At 42.3% G+C, this 26,756-nt stretch overlaps 1 protein-coding gene and 1 long non-coding RNA gene across 5 annotated transcripts in view; one reads left to right on the forward strand and one right to left on the reverse strand.

Annotated features, from left to right (window-relative positions):
- LOC308093845 (partitioning defective 3 homolog) overlaps positions 1-26,756 on the reverse strand; it is a 318,000-nt gene that overhangs the window by 201,428 nt on the left and 89,816 nt on the right. For all 4 annotated transcript variants that reach the window (XM_080440218.1, XM_080440219.1, XM_080440217.1 and 1 more), the window contains exon 3: positions 2,958-3,168. In XM_080440218.1, the coding sequence (XP_080296344.1) occupies positions 2,958-3,168 (211 nt within the window). The remainder of the gene's footprint in view (positions 1-2,957; positions 3,169-26,756) is intronic.
- The window catches only part of LOC308093851, a 352,863-nt gene that overhangs the window by 75,412 nt on the left and 250,695 nt on the right, over positions 1-26,756 (forward strand). The gene's annotated exons all lie outside the window — the stretch shown is intronic.

Consider the following 26,756-nt stretch of genomic DNA (forward strand, 5'->3'; position numbering starts at 1 on the left):
CTATAAGCTTCACAACGTGTCGACTCACAAGATCTGCTACTTTCACAGAATGTTTGCCTACAGCCTAGTTTCGCCTATTGTGACATGCCCAGAATAGGACCGTGGGTTAAGTTAAACACGGAAAGCCAAATAACTAACATGACTTTGAACGGGCACGTCAATGGAACTCGCTCTCTTGTTGTGGCTTTCTTTATCATTGGTGTTGTGTGTGCAAAAGAAACAACTACTGTAGCAAAACAAAAAATCTCATTAGCCACTTATGAAGGGAAAATAAATTAATTAATCTCCCTCACAGTTCCATCTATGTCAGAAATTTCCCCAGACAAATCATTAAAACGGTTCTGATGAGATTCAATGTCGTCAATTAACTACAGTTAGAATTTATAACGGAGACGCATACATTGAGAAGTGATGGTGTGTGTGTGTGTGTGTGTGTGTGTGTGTGTGCGTGTGCGTGCGTGCGTGAGTGTCCATTACCAGCCGAATTCACATCTCATCTGAAAATCCAATTAGTGACCTCATCTGTGTGTGTGTGTGTGTGTGTGTGTGTGTGTGTGTGTGTGTGTGTGTGTGTGTGTGTGTGTGTGTGTGTGTGTGTGCGCGCGCACAAGTGCGTGTTGACTGCAGGTGATTAACATTGGTTCTCAGATGTGTGAAATAAAAGTCAGTATGCACAAATTGGTGTGCTTGCTTGTCAAGGTGCGCGTGCATGCCTGCGTGCGTGTAAGTGCTTGTGTTTATGTGTGATGTGGTGCTCTGTGACAGTCAGTGTGCATGTGTCAGCTTGAGCAAATCACCAAGAGAGTCAAACTCACTTTAATTACACTGAGGGTGAGGTAACGACAATGAAACAGAGAGGAAAAATAGAAAGGAGTGAGTGAGTGAGTGAGTGAGTGAGTGAGAGTGAGTGTGAGAGAGAGAGACTTGGCTGGCAGAAATAACTGCAGAGGTGGGCAAAAGTAGCATTTCCATTTTGATTTAGGATGCAGCCAACAGGCCAATTAAATACTTTGGCTCGAGTTCAAACAATCTTTTGGCTGAAAAATAAGAGTCACCGCTGTCCAATTACGCCAATTTATGGACAGCAGTCAGCTACTGGCTGGCCGTGACAAGGCTAATTTGTGATGTTCTCCATATAGATCGCTGCACTTGTTAACACATTGACTCCAAGGAAGCGGTGGCAAGTGACACCTGCTGAAACATTTAGAAGCCGAGAAGGAAACAGGCAGTACGTTATTTTCATTTGGTTTCTCTTTAGTGCTCTCGAGTCGAAGTCATTTGTAATTAAATTGTAAACGTAGATTAAATGAAACATTTTCAGTCGATCAGTTTGACAATCCATCAATCACTTATCCATCCTGTCAGTCATCAATCAAGCCTGCCGTTTGCATCCATCAATGCCCATCCCTCCGTCGTCATCCAATCAATCCATTCCTCCTATAGCATCCATCACAGCGCCTAGCTGTCTTCCCTCCATCCGTCCGTCCACCCACAGCCCGGTAAGTATCTGTCCCTTATATAATAATGTTCCATCAGTTTTCTGGACTGGTTGTTAGACATCAGAGCTCTAGTAGAGCAACTACACAAGCTTCCACCAACGGCGATCATCTCGTTCCAATGCTCAAGAGCTCATTTGGACAGTCTGCCTTCACAGTAAAGGGGGCAAAACTTAGGAACTATTTGCCTGATCTAGAAACTGGAGACTGACGGCAACGCTGTTAACAGAGGACTAGAATTATGGTTAACACATTCATTGCCAGGGGTTTTCTAAAACAGGCTGTAGCTTCTGCCAGCATTTTTAAACATTCTGACTAATCTTTCAAGAACCACAGAATATTTATCTCCGGTATGATTGATCCACTGATGGTTGCTAATCATGGAGGGTTTCACTTCGCTTGTTATACCCCGTTGAAAATAGCATGTTTCGCCAAAAATACATAGTTAGAAACAGGAGCCGAGATACAGAATATTTCCCAAATACTTTAACCAGGAAGTGAATGGAGCAGTAAATCTTTGGATCACGTATATCCTGGTTCTGTGTGAAAAACCAAAAAAGACAAATTTGATCTCCGACAATGTTAAGGAATGTGTTCAAATCAAAATGAAAAAGGCTCACGTGAATAGATTGACTGGTTTATTGTTATTATGACTATATGTTGCCTTTGTTCGAATAGTTCATGGATTGTGTCTGATTCTGACTAAAGTGATTTTTTATTCCCTGTATTTGATAGTTTTTTAGACAATAGTTGCATTCTGTTTAGAAAAGCCTCCTGTGGACAGGTGCAGAAAATTGGCACTTGTGCTACAACAGTCAAGCAATGCATCTGGTCTGTCCAAAGTGACCGTGATTGTAATGTAGAGAGCATGTTATTTAGACAGATGCTAGGTTCATTGTTTAACTGGTATCCTATAGTTTCTATAGTTTCAATGTACAGATTATTATTTTGATAGTATATCAGTTTTTAGACTGATGCTAGGTTCTTGGTCTGCATTTGGTCTGTCTCTCTGCATCTGATGTATGCGTTTAACCTTGTTCATTGTAACTCTGGATAAAGAGTCTACTAAATCAGTGGTTCTCAACCTTTTCAGGCTGTGACACCCAAAAATAAATCATATTTTAACTGAGGACCCCAACCCTGACAAGAACTTGGAATGTAGGCATTCAATTTCGTTTGACTCGGTTCCACAGACAAATATTGTGAAAATAGCAGATCTACAAGCAGATCGGCTATTTTCAAAATTTTTGCCTCTTTAATATAGCCTATTATTTGACAATTTGACCAATGCTTGACCAGTTTTTATAGTAGGCTATAGTTCGTTGATTACTTTTGATGCAGTAATGGGTCTTTTTCATTCTTTTTTCTCTTGTTTTGGAGGTATTAAAAAGAACAGTTTTGTAAAATTGTAAAATGACGTCCGCGTCAAATAAAAAATAAAAAAACGGGTTGCTAACTCACTGGTGCGCAGCGCGGAGGGCGTGACCTCTATCTCGCTGGTGGCCTGGTAGGGCTGGAAGGCCGACAGGCTGCCCCCCGCGGACCCCCCTGCGGACACCACGCTGATCTCTGAGGCGGGCAGGAACAGGTCGGGGCTCTGCGTGCCCGTGGAGCTGGCACTGGTACCGTCGCCGCCATGGTGGGGCTCCTGTTCCTCGTACACCGCTATCAGCTGGTGGAGAGAGAGCAGAGAGAAGGGGAGAGAAGAGAGAGAGACATTAGTTGGTGGACAAGTACTGGACTTAATCACTTTTTTGGGAGATTTTTTTATCATTGTTTTTTTGCAAGCTGATGGCTTTCACTTCGCTACGTTTTAAATAGACATACTGTACTTTTGACTCCACTAGAGACTTTTTTTTTTTAGGCCGAAATATATATCATGAATTAACCTAAGCCCTATTTAAAATATTGTGAAAATAGCCGATCTACAAGCTCACAACGCATCGCAGAGCGATGCGTTGTGAGCTTGTAGATCGGCTGTTTTCACTACATTTGAACTGATGAATTGTCACTTTGTCTTAGATCAGTGTATCAACTTCAAAAGTTTTTTTTTTTAGGGGTTATTTCTTTTGAGCAAAATAGTGAAAATAGCCAATCTACAAGCTCAAAACAACGTGTAAGCTTGTTAGTACCATTGCATAACCAAGTGTAATACAGGGTTAAGTGGTTACCGTAATCAGACTAATTGATTTAGTTGATTATAAAAGATCCATTAGATTTGTTTTCCCCCGTGTCAATTCATTGATATATAAGAAATGTAAAAAAAAAAATCCACAAGTTTCCAGCGGAGAGTGGGCGTCAGTTCCGGTTGTACAGTAGGCTATACATATGCGGTGCCTCTGCCGGATATGGCCCCCAACCAGGCCTGTGCATAGGGCCTGTGCCCCAGTAAATTCCCGCGGAAACAGGTGGGTAAAGAAAAAACGGCTTCTTGATTAGTCAATTAACCTAGATGAGCAATATTAAGTCGGTTATTGTTTCTAAATGTCGGTTTCGATGTATTTTTGGTTAATTTCCCAGCCCTGGGTGGGGGTTATACTTTGTATTTTCCGGTACAGGTTATGCAACACAGAGAGACAGACAGACAGACAGGGAGAGAGAGAGAGAGAATTAGAGAGAGACTCCTCACATCTACTGTACAGTTGACATTTACTTCAATTAGATCTGGTTTACCCTGGTGGTCATTAGTAGTAAAAGTCAAAGGGCAAGAGGGGATTTGCAATTTGGTGTGTGTGTGTGTGTGTGTGTGTGTGTGTGTGTGTGTGTGTGTGTGTGTGTGTGTGTGTGTGTGTGTGTGTGTGTGAGAGAGAGAGACCCCAAGAGAGACAGAGACTGAAAGACAGCAGAAAAGAGTGGGGAGAGAGGAGAGGAGAGATAAGCAGACATGAGTGAGAGAGATATGGAGAGAGAGAGAGCAAAAAAGTAAGGCTGCCGGCATAGTATATTGTATAAAGTGTGTGTGTGTGTGTGTGTGTGTGTGTGTGTGTGTGTGTGTGTGTGTGTGTGTGTGTGTGTGTGTGTGTGAGAGTGTGTGAGTGTGAGTGTGTGTGTGTGCGTGTGCTCGTGCTCCGCTACTTCCCTCATTAAATCCAAGTGATGGAACTAGCTTTACCTAACAGCCTCGACAGAAGCGCTGAGTCAGCACAAAACCTGCTCCCTCACGACAACCACACATGCTCTTACAGCACCATATGGCTGGCATTACACACACACACACACACACACACACACACACACACACACACCCACCCACCCCCACACACACACACACACACACACATATGCCGCTATCTCACATGCCCACAGAGTTAATTGTCACAGTAAATAACTACAAGACTACTAGATATTATTACAAACCATAAAGGATAACATATGATCATCTGTGTGACAAAGTATGTTGCCTTTTACGCTGATGCTTCAATGTTAAACCCCCTACATTGTTGAACGGAGTCCCTCAGGGCTCTATACAAGTGTTTCTGTTTTCGCTCTACATTAAATATCTGCTTTTTTCTGAGAACGTTTTCCCCAGAATACGGACGCTGGGGTTTAAGTGGTTTTAACTGTTAAACTGCGAGAGTAAAAAAAAAAACTCAATACTCCCAATTAGTTTGTATCAACTCCATTTGTTATTTAAAGCCAATTAGTTTACACAGTATGAATTATTTATCCACAGCGATAATATCAGGAGAACAATTATTATACCCCACATACAGATACAGCTCAAGAGAAATATTACGGAGGAAAGGAAGGAAGAGAGAGGAAAAACCACTGAAAGATCCAACAAGAAAAAAGAGAATTAGCGAAAGAAAAAGAGAAAGACGGGAACAAAAGATGGAAAGATTAAAACAAACCATGCATGGCCTAAATAAAGCCTGGCTGAGGGATACTGCTGGGAACACAGCTTTCACATTATTAAGTCGCTTTATACACTTACAGAGACTCACACGGTACCGTGTCTTTTAGTGATGTTGGGGGGATTCAAACCAGAGCGAAAGCTTTTTTACAACCATGTTGCTAATGAACTACAGACTGTAATGAAAATCTCTCTCTTACAGAATCAGTTACACTGAAAGTCTTGGGGAAAAGTACAGCTGAGATGTAATTCTCTCAAACGAGCACAGATGGCTTTTTTTAGCCGAATTCCTGGCTGTTTCACATCAACAATGTCATGTTACGCACTGTTGCTCTGTTAGCCTTTAACTCAAAACAAAAGTCAATGACAGGATATCTGATGTTTGTATAAACCATGAAGGGTCATTAATAATATCTATGTCACTTCACATACTGCAGTCTTCCTCGTCAAAACGTTGAAGACAAACTCAGAGGTGACAGCAGTGTAAAGCGAAGAGACGCAGCACTGTGGTGGGATTCAGTGTTGCCAGATTTTGCGAGAGAAGCGCGCAACCAGGTCTATGAAAACGAGCCCAAAAGAACAGACTAGGCCACATGAGCACTTTAGTTTAAACCTGTAGACGTCGGCTATTTGAAAATAGCAGATCTACAAGCTCACGACACGTCGCGTCGCGTTGTGAGCTTGAACATCTGCTATTTTCATAAGAAAAAGTATTGGAAAAAAAGGAAAGAATTGGAATATTTTGGAACATTTTACAACATAAATATTGTATGGGGATACATGGTACAAAATATTTTCAGAAGGGGGTCCGAGGCCAAATCCATATAAATTTGGGGGTCCTTGACATGAAAATGTTTGAGAACCACTGGTTTAAACGACATTTAGGAAATAAGCCCAAATAAGCAACTACACTTTGGAAACAAGCCCCAAAAAAGCAACTACCAATATTTACAAACAACTTTACAGGAAAAACAAGCCCAAAGTCGCTTATAATAGGCGGACATGGCAACACTGGTGGGATTGGGAATGCCGTGAGTTCAAATCCAAGGGCCGTAAAGGAGGGGAAATGGGTGCCATGTGGGGACCGTGAGGCCATGGCACGATCAGTGGGTGACCTGTATATGCCTGACTCCTAAACCAACCAGTTTCAAATTTGTTTGTGTTTTGCTTCATCTGATCAATGTACGTGAAAGGAACTGATACTCAACATGAAAAGGGCCGTGACCTACCATTCAACCTACTTTGTACACACACACACACACACACACACACACACACACACACACACACACACACACACACACACACACACACACACACACACACACACACACACACACACACACACACACACACACACACACACACACACACACACACACACACACACACACACACACACACACACACACACACAGACATCGTTGAAACCAACAACTTGTGTTGATTGATTTCATCAGCTGCTTTTGTTTGGTAATTCAGGAGAGCCATATGTAACGGATAGCTCCCCCAGGACTCTCTCTCTCTCTCTATACAGTATGTATGTATGTATAGCTGTGGTTGGATGTGTAGCTGGACTCAACGGTTGTCTATGTGCGATACCACAGCCACTAGTCACAGCTAATTATTGCTAGCCTGTGTTGACAAGCAGATGCTTGACCTCACCCCCTCCCTTTCACCATGGGAGAACACACACACACACACACACACACAGGAGAGTACACAGACACACATGCAAGTATTTGTACACACACATGCATGTATGCGCACACAGTCTACAGCACCGGCACACCCACACTTGCATGTGCACAGACACACACACACACACACACACACACACACACACACACACACACACACACACACACAAACGCTTGTATAACAATATTTGTGAGGACATCGACATTTTATTATTGCCATTTCATGGTATTTTTAATCCTAACCCTAAAGTGGAAGCTTTAGGCTTACTTAAGTAAGCCTAAAGCCATTTCTCAAATTTGACTATAGTGTACTTGCGGGGACCATTTGGCCCTCGCAAGTATAGCAATACAAGTACACACACACACAGACTGTATTTCTCTTTCAACATTGATTTCTTAATATACACATCCTGTGGTTTCCTCAGGCAAAGACCTCCCCTGTTGATCACACGTCACTGTGTGTGTGTGTGTGTGTGTGTGTGTGTGTGTGTGTGTGTGTGTGTGTGTGTGTGTGTGTGTGTGTGTGTGTCAATCACTAGCTTGTTTCAATTTGCAGGGAGGTGGGCGGGGCTTGCAACCAAAGAGAAAGCAATGAGAGTGACCTAAATGTAAGTCAACTAAATTCTAAATCTACCCTTTTTTTGTCAGCAACTGACAACTCAATAAGCGCTCTGTAAGTCATAATCCTATAGGTTCAACTCCGCCCATTTGGCAAACCGAGCAGGATGTAACAAACATTAGAAGTCATTTTCATGTCGTTGCTGCCGTTTTAAGTTTAAAATACGCAACCCTAACCCTATACGTATACCCCCCCCCCCCCCACCATATGAAAATCACAATGGAAGATTTGACTCACTGAGTATTTCCACAGTCACTTCCAGCTCATAAATCATTTTCTTAAGTCATGTTGCAACAATACTCTGGCAGTCGGGCCAAAGAGAGGGAACCGAAAAGGTCTCTCAAAGGGGAATTCATTTCTAAAGGGGGCAGGGGGCGTAGGGGGGGGGGGGCTGCTCACTCAGCATCATCCTCATGTAAACCCTCTGGTCTGAGGCGAAGTCTTCCAAAAGACACGAACGGCCAGGTGAAAGTTCTCTCTCAATGTTCCTAATGGTTTTTTTTTTTTGAGGGCTGATTCACTTCCTTTTGGTGTAAGCTGTCACGTTAAATCATCACACAGACATCTGATGTCACGTGGACAATTTCGCCACCTGTCAACTTCAATTGTTTTTTGGTATACTGTACTCTATGGTCATTCAAATGATTTAATCCACACATGGAGGGGAAGAGAGGAGGTGGCGAGTAGCCTATCATGTGACACCACAGTCATAGTAGCCATTACACACATAATAAGAAAAGACAGGCCAAGTCAATCGATACTTTGCCAAAGAATGGCTAGAAAAAAACATAAGTGGATCATCTTTATTTAATCCATTAAGACAGAGAACGCATCTGTGTCATTTTAGATTTATTCAAAAATAGCAGACCTACAAGCTCATAGCGCAGCACTCGGTGCCGCGCTATGAGCTTGTAGATCTGCTATTCTTGAAAAACTTTGTGCAAATCTTTAAATATATATATAATTTTTTTTTAACACATTCCATGCCAGAGTTTAATCTCATAATGTACTCACCAGTGCCAGCGTTTTATTGTTGTTTTTTAGTTTTTTTCATGTCGCCACAGACCTCGCTAAATAAGTTAAAAGTGCGCGTTCATTTGGTTCTAAACACACAGCGGATCCGTGAGAAACAACCAGCGAAAACAGTTTCCAAATCCGTGCCGCCATCTTGAAGCTACAGCCGACCAACGGTAAACAGTGATCAGCGAGGAGAAAAACAACAACCAGAGAAAATCGAGTTTTAAACAGGATCCCAGACAGGAAGCGGATACGATCGAAAAAACCGGAACCCGAATAATTCCGTTTCCGACCGGAAACCGGAAACGGAAATGGATCAAAAAAATTCGGAAAGTGCACCTGGGGCACTTAACATGGGAATCGGCGGTTCGCGTAGATCTACGCGACTGGCACGCTGCGGCTTTAAATAGGTTCGCGTAGATCTACGCGACTGGCATGCAATGTGTTAAGCGAACATTTTTAACTCTAATATTTGCTTCTGGGGGTCTCTGGAACAAAATATTTTGAGATGGGGGTCCGCGGTCCTTGACATGAATAAAGTTGGAGCACCAGCACCACTGATATACAGTGGTAGCCAGTTGGTTTCTTCACCATTTTCAAACCAGTACCCACGGGTACCTTTTTTGGCCACACCCCCAGATTCTCAGACACGCCCCCCAGATTCTCAGACATGCCCCCTAGATGTATTGTATCTTATTTCAACATGTAGTGTGGCCATTCAGCCACAGGGTGGCGCGTTCACAGTGAGCAGCATCACAGTGACTGTATCTCCTTCCACATTTAGCTGATCTACCAAACAACCAAACAACAAAAATCATATGTATTTGGCCGCAGACCCCCATCTCAAAATATCTTGTTCCAGGGACGACACCCCCCCCCCATTTGCACAAAATGTTCAAGATTTTTGCAAAAATGCAGCGCTATGAGCTTGTAGATCTGCTATTTTTGAATAGCCAAAGAACATTCACAGATGTGTTCCCGGTCTTAATGGGTTAAAAACGTCACATTTCCTCACAATCGCTTAAGCTTGCGCCATCTTACTGGAAGTCCTGAAGCACACTGAGACTTGGGACTGTCACTCCATGCCAGGTGGAGAGAAGAAAGCCAAAGCTGTCAACATCTCATATCCTCTCTATCTGGGCGGAATCCTTGTATGTCCAAAACCATTCCTTTTTTAACCCATTAAGACCTGAGGCCAATTATATGAATGTCTTCTAAATCCCAACAGTATTCTGAAAAAGAATATGTTTCTATATCAGTGGTTCTCAAACGTTTTCATGTCAAGGACCCCCAAAATTTATTTATGTGGCCGCCGACCCCCATCTCAAAATATTTTGTTCCAGGGACCCCCAGAAGCAAAGAATAGAGTTAAAAATGTCCGCTTTAAAACAATATATTCAAAGATTTGCACACATTTTCATAATTTTTCAAAAATAGCAGATCTACAAGCTTGTAGCGCAGCACTCGGAGCCGCGCTATGAGCTTGTAGATCTGCTATTTTTGAATAGCCAAAGTGTAAAATAATGCTTTTTAGCTCAAATCAAAAAGTGACACAGATGCGTTCCAGGTCTTAATGGGTTAATTATTGTTTTGTGTAGGATAGAAATAGTGAAAATCGCCGACCTACAAGCTCACGACACGTTGCGATACACACACACACACAACTGCCCTCCTTGGCCAAAATCCACAGCCCTCAACCAGCGGACGTGTGCAAGCGGTTAAGAGGGTGAAAGGCTGCAAAAGAGCTTCTCTGCACGCTACATCCCTCACAAAGAAAAACATAAAATCACTCTCTTCTGACTACACAGTAAAATCCTGAAGTATTTATATGTATTTATGCTGTAGGTAGCGTAGCTATTGATCGCCGAAGAACATGACGTAACATGTGTTTTTTTCCTGTATAACGTCAAATCCAATCAAATCAAGTGTTCATTTTACTCTCTGAGGTACAATACTGATGTGCTGATAGATTTTCTGTATCTGGTTGCCATACCGCAACTGCAATATCAGGGACCCAGCCTATTGTTCATCTTCTATCAAAACAGCTCACTGGAGTTCCCCAGGTTTAAAACAACCCGTTTGGATCTGGCACTTAATGGTGAAAAAAGTTCCCACAACATCTCATTTTCTACATGTCTGTAATCCTGAAATGTGGCTGTTTAGGTCATTTTGAGACACAAAAAAAGTCACAAATCATCTCTTCAGGGGCAGCCTACTGATCATTCCCACCAAGTGTCATCAAAGTCCATCCATCCATTCACAAGTTTGTTTGTTTTTCCACGTACAGTATACACGCACGCACACAAGCACACATAAACGCACACAGTTCTGATTAAAATACCCTACACAATGTTCTAAAACAAGATGACCTAGAATCTAGATCGTCTTACCAAATACCACCAAGGTTACCTTAGTGATTTATTTGATTGGCCATTAATTCTCTAATAAAGAAATCAAATTGAAACAGATGCTTTGAGCCGAGACATTGGAGAAGCAGGACTCCTGACAAACTCCTAAGCAAACAAAGGCTTTATTAAAAGAGCACTTTTTTTCCCCCTTAAGTGCAGGAGAAAGGTTAAGGATTTGAAAGATTTGACAAGAGCTACAATTACAGCGTTTGGACTCAGAGGTGTAATGGATACATCAGGGTGCTGAAAGCTGCTCATCGGGGCCAACAGACAGGGAGGTGGAAGCACTTTCTCCTTTTTCATACAAGTTCCACATACATTCGACCTTTCTTTCCACAAGGCCCTGCTAGATGTGGGACTTTAATAACTTTTCCCGGCATTTCAACAGCTTTTACAATACCATACGGGGGAATAGAGTGGCAGGCGGGCCAATTCACTTGGTTTCAGTGCCATGCATTCTATTTGTCTCACAGATTCGGGTGAGACAAATACAACAGACTATAATGTAATTACAGTAGCGTTCTAGCTAGTATTTTATAATGGGTGCGACTGTATACCGCTGTGATGTGGTATAAATACATTACAGGGGCCTTCTGCAATGGTAATGACTGTATGACGAATTGACTCAGACAAGGGTTAAGACGCATTGGTTCTACAATGGTGATCACGGAATTCAGCGCTGATTAGGGCTGTGAATCTTCTGCTATCTTACGATTCGATTCCGGGGGGCACGATTCAGATTTGTCCGATTTTTTCAAAACAAACGATTCTCGATTTTAAAACGTTTTTTCCGATTCAAAATGATCCCCCCCCCCCCCCCCCCCCCGATTCTAAACGATTCTCGATTAAAAAACGATTCATTTTCCGATATTTTTTTTTAGAATCGATTCTGAATCGCTCAACATGAGAATCGCGATTCGTATTGGAATCGATTTTTTTCCCACACCCCTACTACTGATGCAGGATAAATACACAAAGGGCACAAAGGGCAGATCATGTGTCCTAATTCTACAGGTACCACTGCATGTATAAACCATTACATTTAATTTGCACTGACACAGGCCTACATGCAGTCCTCACAAAACACAATAATGCATGCGTGACCCTGTATGGTAATGTGCTAATGTGAGCTCAGGACCCAAAAGGACAGTGGTTTGGACATGTGGTGGATGGAGCTAAGATTAGCTGAGCAACCCCACACTCCCACTGAGACATACTGCTATTTCACCACTCAGGGGCCTTGACCGGAATGACTTAAGAGTACTACACACGCACACACACCAGAGATTTTTTCTTAGGTTTCCATTCTATGTGAATTGGACATGCAGGGTGTATATTGTCGGGCAGAAACCGCTCATCTCCATATTTTAACTTTTTGTGTTCTTTCGTAAATGAATGCCCTAATTCATACATGGGCAACTGGCAGCCCGGGGGCCACATGCGGCCCCCACCTTCACGTAATGTGGCCCCCAAGTTAATATTACTGATTACTGATATATTATTGATTTCAGCTGTTCCAATTCCAAACATGCAAACATGACCCGCTTTAATTACTTCAGTCTATATTAGTAGCTTAATGACTAGTATTAGTCATTATTAGTCTTTTTTATGTCCAATATATTTGTATTTAACTTCATAAAGTTAACAAGTATACTAAATGCATTTGAAATTAAATAAAAATGCTTTTCAGGATTCCAATTCAAAAATTGCAAAAAACTATTCTGGATTCCAATTCAAAAATAGCAAAAATAGCAGGCCTACAAGCTCAAAACGTGTCGAACTGCCCATCCCTGCCTTTTTTGAGCTTGTAGATCTGCTACTTTTGAATTTGAATCCTGAAAAGTAACAGTTTTGGGACATATGAGGTTTCCACCCGACAGAGGCGATATTTCTTTCGAAATTGACACTGGCGTTTTTTTTGTTCCCGAAAACAGGAGCGAACACACTGACACACACATAGGCCCAAACATTCACCCACAAACATGGATAAGACAAAGTGCACACACACTAACAGATGTTGCACACGAACACACATTTTAAGAGGTGACATCACCCGTGCAATCGCACACGATCAGCAACACATCTGTACACACTAAAGATTAACTGCCGTGATTATTATTATGCTTATTGTGCTCTCTCTCGACTCTCGCAAACAAACGCACGCAAACACACACACACACACACGACCCGCCAGTAACAAAACACACACAAATCACATGCACACAGCTTCCCCAGCCACACACAAATCAACTACACACATGCACGTCCCCCAGCCCCAGTGGTGTAAAGTAACTAAGTACATTTACTCAAGTACTGTACTTAAGTACAATTTTGAGGTATTTTTACTTTACTGGAGTATTTCCAATTGTCTATACTTTTACTTCTACTCCACTACATCTCAGAGGCAAATATTGTACTTTTACTCCACTACAATTATTTGAAAACTTTAGTTACTAGTTACTTTGCGGATATAAATTATTACATTATAAAACAGTCATTAACCACTTTATCCCTATTTTATAACTAGGCTATCTGAAAATAGCCGATCTATAGGCTCACAACGCGTCGCGTGAGCTTGCAGATCTGCGATTTTCAAACATTCGAGTACTTTTACTTTTGGTACTTTAAGTATATTTTGATGCCAATACTTTTGTACTTTTACACAAGTAAAATTTTGAATTCTGGACTTTTACTTGTAACAGAGTATTTCTACATTGCAGTATTGATACTTTTACTCAAGTAAAAAATTTGAGTACTTTTTCCACAACTGCCCCAGCCCCAGTAGAGCGGATTAGTTGGGAGTCAAGACAACAACAATCTGAAGTTCTGGCGTGGAACAATCAAACTCAGCACAATAACTCGGTATCCCTTTCCACTCTAACCCATTAAGACCGGGAACGCATCTGTGTCATTTTAGATGTCTTTGGCTATATTCAAAAATAGCAGATATACAAGCTCATAGCGCGGTACTGAGTGCCACGCTATGAGCTTGTACATCTGCGATTTGTTTTTTTAATCGTGAAAATGTGTGCAGATCTTTGAATATATATTCTACAAATGTCTTCTAAATCCTAACCGTTTTTTGAAAAAAAGTATGTTTCCATATCAGTGGTTCTCAAACTTTATCATGTCAAGGACCTCCAAAATGATTTGTAATTGGCCGCGGACCCCCATCTCAAAATATGTTTTTCAGGGACCCCCCCAGAAGCAAAGATTTGAGTTACAAATGTTCACTTTAAAACATACATATTCAAAGATTTGCAAATATTTTCACGATTTAATTTTTTTTTGCAGATATACAAACTCATAGCTATGAGCTTGTATATCTGCTATTTTTGAATAGCCAAAGAAATCTAAAAAATAACACAGATGCGTTCCCAGATTGAATGGGCTAATAGAGACAACAGAAACCATGTGCGGAAGGCCAGGGGTCGTCTGATTCAGGGCCAAATGTGAACAAAAGGGAGAAGAAGAGAATACAGACTGTAATGGAGATGGTGATGAAGGCGTGCATCTCGGGTTGAGATGGTCACTGGATGTTCTTTTTTTTTGCTGCAGATTCATCACCCAAGTAATGAAATCAAATCGCCATAATCGTTCTCAGTCGGGGGCGGTTATTATGAAATAACCATCACAGCCTTTTATACCCTTGCATACAGTACATGTATAACTGCAGTATTTCTACCAGCTAATGAGCATTTGTGGTTTTGCAAGTTCAGATTTGGCGATGTAAACGTTACGTTTCATGCACAGTAAAGCTCCTTTGAAACGAATTGAATTACACACTACATTAAACGGGACTAAAATACAGCATAAGTGAAGGGGAAGATCTACATGAGAAGCTATCTGTCAGAAGAGGCCAGTACTGACTTGAAACCCTGAATTTATGTGTTCTTGCTGTTCCTGAGTAGCCTTTCATTGCGACGAGTGAAAAGGCCCGTTCTCCAAGAAGCCACATCTGCTAGCCGAGTTATCCCATTAAGACCGGGAACGCATATGTGTGTCATTTTTTTTGTAATTTCTTTGACTATTCAAAAATAGCAGATATACAAGCTCATAGCGCGGCACCGAGTGCCGTGCAATGAGTTTGTAGATCTGCTATTTTTGAACAATCGTGAAATTACGTGGCAAAATCTTGGATTATATATTTTTTTAAAGCGAACATTTGTAAAATATTTAGTTCCAGGATCCGCCAGAAGCAAAGATTTGAGTTACAAATGTCCGCCAAAAAAAAAAAAATAATTCAAATATTTGCACAACTTTTCATGATTTTTCAAAAATAGCAGATCTGCAAGCTCATAGCGCGGCACTCGGTGCCGCGCTATGAGCTTGTATATCTGCTATTTTTGAATAGCCACAGAAATCTAAAAATTACACAGACGCTGCTTTCCAGGTCTTAAAGGGTTAACTCTGACAGATAAATGGAACGACGGTGGATACTGGAGCTTCAGGAGAATAGCTGGTGACAGCATCTCACCCGAGTGACAGAGTGTTTCAAGTAAAAGGTGCTGATAGCCTGCACACACACACACACACACACACACACACACACACACACGCATGAATGCACATATATGGTACAGTACACGCCAACATTAACTTTTCCTGAGGATATTTCACATCACAAAGTGAAAATGCACGTATAACCTTACTAACAAGGCTCTGCCAATGGAAAACGCAGGTGCTAACAATTCTCAAGGGGTTGCGGGTTCCATTCCCTGTGGAGCTCAAATTTTGAGAGCAATGCAGTAATACTGCTTTGTCAGCAATTCACATTCCCACTGTAACCTTAGTACCTTACGCCTGATTCATACACATGTGTCTGATCTACTGCAGTGCACAGTGAGCTTGTAGATCTTAAGTGTTTCGCCAATTATTTGGGGGCCCACTTACAATATCTGTTGGGATTGGGAATCGCTGAATTTGAGTGTTCGACCCATGAATGCAGAGGAAGGCCTGAGAGCCGAGAACTCGTCCGTTTGTTTGTCAGACTGCTGCTGTGGCGTCTTAAAAAATGCAAAGAAAATCGATCAAATTTTTCAACCACTCACAGTCCCTCAGATCTCACATGCCCTTTGTCCTCTATTTTTTTTTATTCTGCACATAAACCAGAGGTTGCTCTTTATTTAAAACCTTTTTGCAACAAATATATATTTAATTTAAAAATAGTAATCTTTAAATCTCTAATTCCGGAGTTCTTAACCTTTTCTGAGCACTCAACCCCTTCTTTCTCAAGAAAGCTGAAGTGCCCTCTATGATTTAAATGTTTTACTCAATAGGAATAAATGTTTTAATTGCAGATTAAAAAGCCAGGCTGCGCATGCAGTGAAGAATTTAAAACCCTCAGTCTCACTTCAGACACTTTTTATTAAAATTACAAGTCATTACAACCACGGTTTGTGCAGAATATATAAATGAAATTAATGAGATAAAGGGAAATTAATACTAAATGTAAATCCTATTTTCCTCACGATTTGTCCATCTCCATGCAGTACTGGCAAGTACCCCTAGGGGTTCACAAACCCCTGGTAGAAAAATCCAATCCTAACTTGACTTGACTTTAGTGGTGTAAAGTAACAAAGTAAGTACATTTACTCAAGTACTGTACTTATGTACAATTTTGAAGTATTTTTACTTTACTGGAGTACTTCCAATTTTCAGTACTTTTACTTCTACTCCGCTGCATCTCGGATCCAAATATTGTACTTTTACTCAACAGCAATTATTTGAGAACTTTAGTTACTTTGTAGGTTTTGATTATTATTAAAAAACATACATTAACCACCAGCCCCTATATAAATTTTGTCCGTTTGAAAGCTCACAAGCTCTACAAGCTCTACAAGCTCTACAAGCTCACAATGCGTCGCGATGCGACGCATTGTGAGCTTGTAGATCTGCTATTTTCAAAAGGTTTTTATACATTTGAAAACTTGAAATGGGCCATTCTGCATAACGAGTACTTTCACTTTTGGTACTTCAAGTATATTTTGATGCCAATACTTTTGTACTTTTACTCAAGTACATTTTGAATACGGGACTTGTACTTGCAACAGAGTATTTCAATATTGCAGTATTGATACTTTTACTTAAGTAAAAAATGCTCTGCTTGACTTTACATGTCCCCTATAGCACAAACCGAGCATTAGCATTCTGTAGTGTAATCATTGCTCGACAACCACCAAGATGAATGCCACCGGGAGCCATGTTCTATTGGGGGGGGGGGTGGGCATGGCTAAAACAGCTAGTCAGCAAGCTAATGAGGTCCATACATCACTCCCTATCAGTCCTGATCACATCCAGAGCTATATTTAGAGCCCTTAGCTTCAATTAACTCTTTTTTTTTCTCTCACCAGACCAATCAACACTTAGCTAGGGACACTGTCTACGTGAAGTGTGACTGATTGTGTGTGTGTGTGTGTGTGTGTGTGTGTGTGCGCGTGCGTGCGTGCGTGCGTGTGTGAGTGCGTGCTTGTATTGCTACACTTTCAAATTCTGCTATACTTGTGAGGACATATGGGCCCCACAAGAAGTAGAATTCGAGAAATAGACACTGAGAGGGATATGTTCCTGCTCCTCACAAGATAAATGGATGTTTTATGGTTGAAACAGACTTTGGGAGCTAGGCTTACAATCAGGAAAGGGTTCAGAATGGGGTTAGGTTAGGGTTAGGCATTTAGAGGTTATGGGTGTAGGGGTTGGTGTTGGAGTTATGCATGATTTATACTTAGTTGCATGTCGGTGTCACACACACACACACACACACACACACACACACACACACACACACACACACACACACACACACACCGCTATTCTCAGCTTTAGAAATAGGCTTAAAAATGGCCAAAAACATTAGAATAAAAGGCATTCATAAAATTGCCATTTTAAGATGTCGATGTCCTCAAAAGTATAGTAATACAAATGTGTGTGTGTGTGTGCGTGTGTATGTGTATAATGCATGTACCGTCTGCATATAGTTTTGTCCCCTATGAAACCCCCCACACATACATAAATGGTGCATTTATATAGCACTCATTCTCCAAAGTGCTTTACAATGTGCGTTACACTCACACACACACGGACGGAGGAGCAGTTAGAGGCTCAGTGTCTTGCTCAAGGACACTTTGACAAGCGGCCACTCGGGGATCGAACCGGGAACCTTCCAATTCCAAGATGGCCACTCCGTTGCCACTGAGCAAAGAAGTGTGTGTGTGTGTGTGTGTGTGTGTGTGTGTGTGTCTGTATTGTCTTGGGCAGCGGTGGAAGAAGTACTCAGATATTTTACTTCAGTAAAAGTAGCAATACCACAATATAAACATACTCTGTTAAAAGTAAAAGACCTGTGCTCAAAATGCTACTTGAGTAAAAGTACTAAAGTATTGGCATCAAAATATACTTAAAGTAGCAAAAGTAAAAGCAGAAAATAGCAGATCTACAAGATTGTAGATCGGCTATTTTCAAATAGGTATGAAATAGGGCTAAAGTGGTTAATGTATGTTTTGTAATGCAATCTTTTATATCGGAAAAGTAACTAGTAACTAAAGTTTTCAAATAATTGTAGTGGAGTAAAAAGTACAATATTTGCCACTGAGATGTAGTGGAGTAGAAGTAAAAGTATCGAACATTGGAAATACTCCAGTAAAGTAAAAAATACCTCAAAATTGTACATAAGTACAGTACTTGAGTAAATGTACAGTTACTTTCCACCAGTGGTCTTGGGGAAGTGGAGCATTTCTGTATGCTTTTGAGTGTCTTTCTTCTGTGCGCGCAGTCTCGGGCACAGAAGTGTGTGTGTGTGTGTGTGTGTGTGTGTGTGTGTGTGTGTGTGTGTGTGTGTGTGTGTGTGTGTGTGTGTGTGTGCACACCTGGCTGATCTCAGGCAGCCACTATAGCTGAGCCAGTGTGATTGTTCTGCACAATGACGTGGCCGGCAGCCAAGAGGAAACTTCCCGTTTTCCAACAGCGGCTCTCAAACTTTTTTCCTTGGGCCGGCGCCCGCCTATCCTATACGCAGCTCCCCTACCACCCCCACACAGCCAATTAAAACCTATGGGCTATAGCTTTCTGCTCCCAACATTTATGTTTATTTATTACACTGTGTTCTAGAGAACGTCTCGCTGAATGCCAAATAACTAGACTCTATATTAAACTGCACACTGTTAGAATATGACTATTAGGCTATTTCCCCCCGCTCTACTCCTGTGTGTGTGTGTGTGTGTGTGTGTGTGTGTGTGTGTGTGTGTGTGTGTGTGTGTGTGTGTGTGTGTGTGTGTGTGTGTGTGTGTGTGTGTGTGTGCATGTTACATGCAACTAGAGCAGTGGTTCTCAAACTTTTTCATGTCAAGGACCCCCAAAATGATATGTATGTATGTGACCCCCTCCCCATCTAAAAAACATTTTGTGCCAGGGTTTTTTCAAAAATAGCAGATATACAAGCTCATAGCGCGGCTATGAGCTTTGTATATCTGCTATTTTTTAATAGCCAAAGTATACAACAATGATTAAAAAGATTGTGACGCCGCCCAAGTGCAGCTTACTATCAAACCGTGCTGGCTCTGTGTCTCTGTGTGAGCCTCTGTGTGCACTGCCTGTGTGCAGCCGAGCCCCCATGTTACCCGCGCTCTCATTGGCTGCTGACAGATCTACTATGAAACCAACCCGATCGCCCCCCAAACACGGTGAAATACCACGGATTGACAAACGGCAATTCCGTGCATAGATGACTAGGAACTCCGCAACTCCATGCATAGGAGAACCATATCCCCCCTAATTAACTTCAATACGAGGCGGAGGCAGTCACGTGACTTTCTCTCTATGCTCTCCCCATCACGGTGAAATAACACGGATTACAAGTCCGTAAATACACAACATAACAATTTAAAAAACACAAAAAAAAAAATAGGGCTCTGTTCGCTTCCCGCGTTCGCGCGTCTTACTTGTTAACTTATTTAGCTGGGGACCCCCCTGGTACCCTGCCGAGGAGGACCCCTGGAGGTCCCCCGGACCCCACTTTGAGAACCAACGAAACCAGAGGGAACTAGGTATTCTTTTGTTTCGTGCGCGTGTGTGTCTGTGTGTGTGTGTGTGTCTGTCAGTAGATTGCGGATCTGACCCACATTAAGTGTCCGCTCTCTTGACAGGGTGGGGCGGGGTGTGGGAGACGTGGGTGTGTGGAGGGGTGTGTGTGTGTGTGTGGGGGGGGGGGGGGGGTTGTCTCTGGAGTGACGGGGGCGTAATGAGAAATTATGGTAGTGCTGAGGTGTCCAGAAAGAGAGGAGACAGGGCTGGGGGGGAAGGGGTTGGGGGGGTTCACAGCAATTACCTCTCATTTCTACTCTTTCATTACACTGCCTCCTCTCTCTCTCCTCGGCTCTGGATTAGGAAATATCACCGCTGGAATACCAGAGGAGGGTCTGCGGGGATTAACGGTCCATCTGAGCAACGCTCCCGGGAGAAAGTTGCACACGCGATGCATGCACTCGTAGATGTGTGTGCGTGTGCACAAAGACACGCACACGCATGCACTCACTATAAACTGTGATTAATTAATCAAAAGTTTAGCGAGGGGGAGAGATGTTGAGCAGAAGGGTTTTCCCAAGGTTTTTAAATTGTCCCCGATTTAATTTTTTTCCTGCTGGGTCAATTGGCTCGGCCCTGACTTATAGCCAGCATTGACTCCACTATAGGAAAGAATTGGTCATGTCCACATAATGTTCATTTGTCAAGGACAAGGGCTTCAATTACCTATGAAAAAAATTACTATGAATGTAGCCCATAACCCTGTTTTCCTAATACTCCAACATGATTTAACCGATTACCCCTAAAATGTGTCGGTTTTAGACGTTTGAAAGATTACGCTCATTATCCGCCGACTCAAAAAGAAAAACGTTGAGAACTGCAGAGCGGGAGTTTGCATAACGGTAATCTCAAGCCTGAGTTATACTTGGTCGTAGTCCCCAAAAAATTGCCGATCTACAAGCTCACAAACGAGGCACGATGCGACTCGTTGTGAGCTTATAGATCTTGGACACACGTCGGTCGTACGATGGAATAAAATCCAGGTCACGGCTGCTCCCGAAGCAGGGTTTTATTAAAAGTAAATTCCCGCTAAAGCCCGATTTATACTTTGGCTGCACGTTGGATGTCGCTTGCCGTAAATAGCCAGATCTTCAAGCTCACAATGCGGCACGTTTGTGACGCGTTGTGAGCTTGTAGATCTGGCTATTTACTGAGCACGACGCCGGCGCGCAACTAAGCTTAAGCTGGGAGGGAATGCTAGCGGTGGATTTAACCATGCAGGGCTTTTAAGAAGTGCAGCTTTAGACTTAAACCCATACCAGAGGTGCAGGACGCTTCTCTGGGTTTCTCGTGTCTCTCAACATCTCTCTCACATTGCTGCACGTGTGTGCGAGCGCACGAGCGTGTGCATGTGTGTGTGTGCATGTGTGTATTTTGACTTGCCCACTGGTCTGCCTTGGGCACTATAAGTTTGAAAACCACTGATATGTACCGTACCTCAACCTCACACGCATGCACAAACTCTATATGTGCGTTGTTAGTACTGTATACACTTTTGCATACAGTTCACCACATCTGCTCATGTGTTCATGCACGTTATTGTGCAAGAACGGGAATCAATGCCCTATTACTGTATGGAAGTCGTGCAGGTATACTGTATCGACAATCACAACAAACACCTGAGCATATGAGAGACACACACACACACACACACACACACAAGTGCAAAAAAATAACTCTCTTCTCCCCTCTCTCTCTCTCTCACTCACACACAACACCGGGGTGAATTCCCCAGCGTCAGAAATCTAATTAAAGTCTCCGTAAGCAGAGGCTGGAATCAAAGTGTCACATCAAAGCCTCACCGCTGGGACACACTGACACAAATCAATAAGAGACACACACAGAGAGAGAGAGAGAGAGAGAGAGAGAGAGAGAGAGAGAGAGCGGGGTCTGTCAGATCACAGTGCTGGCTCTCTGTCCATTACAGCTGACACTTTACTGCAGCAGGATCACTAGCAACACACAGCTCACCTTCACTGGAGTGAGTTAAGACTGTGTACTTTAGTCTGTGATGGCTGAGAAGGTGAGAGGCAGAGTCTGTCTAGCTGTCTGTCTGTCCATCCATCCATCTCCCTGTCGGACTGAACTGTCAGTCTATTTAGCCATCCGTTGGCCCACTGGCCCACCTATCCATCTACGTAGTGGTTTGTCTTTTCTACACAGTCAAATCCAGTGTTAAAGGGATAGTTCACCCCAAAACAAAAACAAAAATTCTATCGATTAATCACCCCAAGGAGACTTGAATTCATGGATTTTTTTTGTTTTTGTCGCATTCCGAAGCCAATAATTTGATGACCAGCGGACCGGTCGGTACGCAGCGGTTCCGGTAGGAGACACAAAGGACACTCTTTGCATCTCCTACCGGAACCGCAGCCGGTAATCAAATTATTGGCTTAGGGATGCGACAAAAAGAAAAACATATCCAAGTCTCCATGGGGTGACTAATCGATAGGGGTGAACTATCTCTTTAAATATAACTAAAAAGTTCAAACCTGGAAGAGTTCATTTTTTACACTGTATCTGTCCATCTAAATATGAATCTATCTCTATCCGTCTATCTCTCTCTACTTTTCACTATGACCGTCCATCCATTATGATATCTATTATGCAATATCCATCATCATTATTGATCCTAAGGACCCTACAACACATTTTGTAGGAGATTATTCTTCCTGGTGTGCTTTAGAAACATAGGTATCATCCTGTGCTTACTGCATATTCTATGCTGACTGGCTGGGTGGTGAAGTAAGTGTGTATATGTGTCTATTTATCCGTACGTCAATCTATCCAGCCATCTATCCTTTGACCATCACCTGCAGTATCATACAGGGTCTATATCAGGGGACTTCAATGTTTTTCAGGCCAAGGACCCCCGAGCTGAGAGAGAGAGATGAAGCAGGGACCCCCCTCTATTATGTATAAAATTGTGTTTGACATTAAACTTTGTTTTTTTTATTACTTGGATCTGCTCTTTTTTTCCCTCTACACCTATACCTCTTTGCCAAAAATAGCAGATCTACAAGCTCACAACGCCTCGCGCTGCGAGGCGTTGTGAGCTTGTAGATCTGCTATTTTTGGCTAAAGTTCTCCTCAGAAAAGGGATGCTAGGGTTCAAGTTGTTAATGTAAAAAAAGATCATATCACACAAAGATTTGGCGGCCCCCCCTGTAGTAACTCTGAGGACCCCCGAGGGGTCCCGGACCCCCTGTTGAAGACCCCATGCTGCATCATTCTGGTACAGTGATCAAACCGAGCATGAATGCTCTGGTGTTTTTTTTTTTACCAGCCTGCTATAATCATCATGATACTGTTTTAATAAAGTGCAACGGTCACAGCGATCCCCCCCATCCTTATCAAGTAATATCCTCCTAGAACCAAACCTTGGCTGGCTTTACCGTGGACATTAAAACACAAACATAAAGACAATATCGTCTCTGTCGGGTGGAAACTAGCCTGGGACCAGACGAATCTGCCTGTGCAAAAAAATATTGCCCTCTGCGATTTGGGTCTGGGACCGCTCCGTTGTGAATCCATTTCCTGCTCCAGCAGTCTGGGGTGACCAATCAGGGCCCAGTATTCAAATATAGGAGACTGTGATTGGTAGTTAGTTGTAGTTCTAACCAATTGCGTCCAGAGCCATTGTTTTGATCCCGCCCCCTTGGAAAAAAAACGTCCTCATAGAGGCACCAGACTCATATCCACGCAGTGATATAGTCTGGCTACGCGAGGCTAGGTGGAAACCTCCAAAATGTCCAAAACTGTTTCTTTTCAGGATTCAAATTCAAAAATAGCAGATCGACAAGCTCGAAACGCGGCGCGAAGCGACACGTTTCGAGCTTGTAGATCTGCTATTTTTGATCATTTTGTGTGACACTGTAGTATGATCAAGTAGAGCTTTAATCTACAAAAAAAACACAAAAAATATGGAGATAAAGAGGTTTCTGCTAGACAGCGACGACGTCTTACTCCAGAGGGGTGCAGGCATTTTAACCGTCTGACTTTGACCGAACTTTATACGTTTAAGAGTTAAAACGACAGAGGGACCAGTAAAGTGTGTGGAGCAGAAATGTGGCAGGCACATGAAGCGGGGGAGGGGGGGGGGGGTCACTGAACCCCCCGACGGAATGTTCTGGATGATTGAGACACTTTGACAGGTTGAACTTTGAGGCCAAGAGGAATGGAAAATGACTTACCTGGTCACAGAGAAATAGCATGTCCCACGGAACACAGGCATGGGTGGAGAGATGAGAGCCGGAGGGAGGGAGGGAGGGAGGGAGAGAGGGAGAGAGAAACAGGAGAGAGGAAAATTAGATAAGTGCTCTCATAACTGGGGAAAGAAAACCCCCCAAAACATTATGTGCTTGAGTGAATATTGATTCAGTCAGGAAACGCACTCCTTCATCTAGGATGGATATTTTAGCATGAAGTACAGGTAATAAAAAAACATCCACCATGGCACAGTTGCACATGTAGTTAATTTCCCCAAAAACAAACTCAATGAAGAGATGGTTTCCAGATGTCGGACATTATATAGACCGTTACACACAGTATACCAATTTAAAAACGATACAATGCTGCAAAAGTGAAGTTTTGGTGTCATTTTCAACCTAAGGGGCTTTGAGCGAATCCCACCAGAGCCTTCTTCTAAAAACGGGATATTTGACGACGAGTCCCTTGCCCCCTATTTCTTCCTCTATCTTCTAGAAATCACTTTGATGTGATGTGATCGATGCAGCACTGTGTGTTCTGTGAGCCGAACAAATTCACTCTGCAGCCTCAAAAAAAAGAAAGGAAAAAAGAAATAGAAACATAACACTAACCCCCTGGGTGGGAACTTTTGAACGCAGGAAAAGTAAACTTCTCGGTTGTCATTACTTATCCTCGAATTCTCTCCACTCGCTTGCCAACAACACCAGCCAGTTCTGAAGGCTGACATTGAAACGGCCGTACGGCATTTCTTGTTGAAACGTGATTTTATTGGAATTGGAATTGACACTTGTTTTCCCTTGTCATACAAACACAGAGGCTATGTGACAGCTAAGCATACCTGGAGTTTGAGGCCAAAAGAAGGTCTTTTTTCTCACAGTTATGTTCACATTGGTGTTTAACACCGGAAAATAGACATTTTCGTTTAGCTCTAGAGCCAAACCCAAGTTCTCATTTCCACCCAAAAGTCACCTTTTATGAACAGATGGTACGTTTAAAGGCTGAAAATAATCATAGAATTTTTGGTGAATGACCTCATGCTCAAAACAATACAGTCAAGAGAGGAAATCAGCTAGTTAAAGAAATCCCATCCACAGTGTTTCTTTAACCACTTAAACCCTATATATTTAGCTGACCCGGGTCCCCTAGGGCTCTACTGTATACTAGGTCCGCTCCTTTTTTCCCTCAACACCAAATCTCTTCACAGACAATGGCCAATCTACAAGCTCTCTACAACACATCACAATTTTCACTGAATATTTGCCCCGAGAATAGAGACGGCTAGGGTTCATCTGCTTAAAGACACCAATATAAGTGACTAAAGGAATAAAGCAAGGCTGGCCTTCCCCTCCCTGAGCCGTTTATCAAAGAGAGGAGATAACAGAAACCTCCTCGTACCAAGGGACTAGGAAAGAGGAGAAATGAGAGAGAGAGGAGAAAGGAGGGGGGACTCTTTGGGTCTGGCGTGTCGTTGGAATAAGCACTTTTTTCTGCCGTTGCACAGACAGCAGAAATGAATGCCCATTGTAAATGCACATAACGTGTGCATGTATGTACCGTATGAGAGTGTGTGTGTGTGCGTGTGTGTGTAGGGGTGGACAAAGTGGCTAATTTGCTGCGTTAACAAAAGGATGCTCGTATGACAGCTGGGTAGTGAAGGGTTTTGTTTGTGTGTGTGTGTGTGTGTGTGTGTGTGTGTGTGTGTGTGTGTGTGTGTGTGTGTGTGTGTGTGTGTGTGTGTGTGTGTGTGTGTGTGTGTGTGTGTGTGTGTGTGTGTGTGTGTGTGTGTGTGTGTGTGTGTGTGTGCGCGCGCTGGCGGAGGGTTTGGTGTGGATATAGGGATAGGTCTTGTTCCATAATGAGCTCTTAAAGGATGCTTGATGTGAACGGCAGAAAGGAATACACCTCAATTGAACCAGATCCTCTCTACTCTCACATGGACCTCTGCTATTTAATTGATTATTATAAACAAATACAAAAAATAATTATATATATATATATATATATATATATATATATATATATATATATATATATATATATATATATATATATATATAAAATAATGTACCTCCATACCATTACGGCTTAACTTATACATTATGTACATATGCCTCTGGGATACATGACATACAGTATGTTACAATAATTCACCATTTAAACCTGTGCTTGAAATGTATGACTTATCATTTTTTATATCTTATAGAACCTTTCTGTGTGTGTTAACTACATGAACCTTATGTACCCTATATATTTATTGACTTTATTGACCGCACTGTTTTCCTCGACACCGAATCTCAGAAAATAACCAAACTACAAGCTCACAATGAGCTTGTAGACCCGCTTTTTTTGCCAAATGTTTGTCTATTATGACAAGAT

The sequence above is a fragment of the Gymnoscopelus braueri genome (genome assembly GCF_963280865.1).
Source record: "Gymnoscopelus braueri genome assembly, chromosome: 10".
NCBI lineage: Eukaryota > Metazoa > Chordata > Actinopteri > Myctophiformes > Myctophidae > Gymnoscopelus > Gymnoscopelus braueri.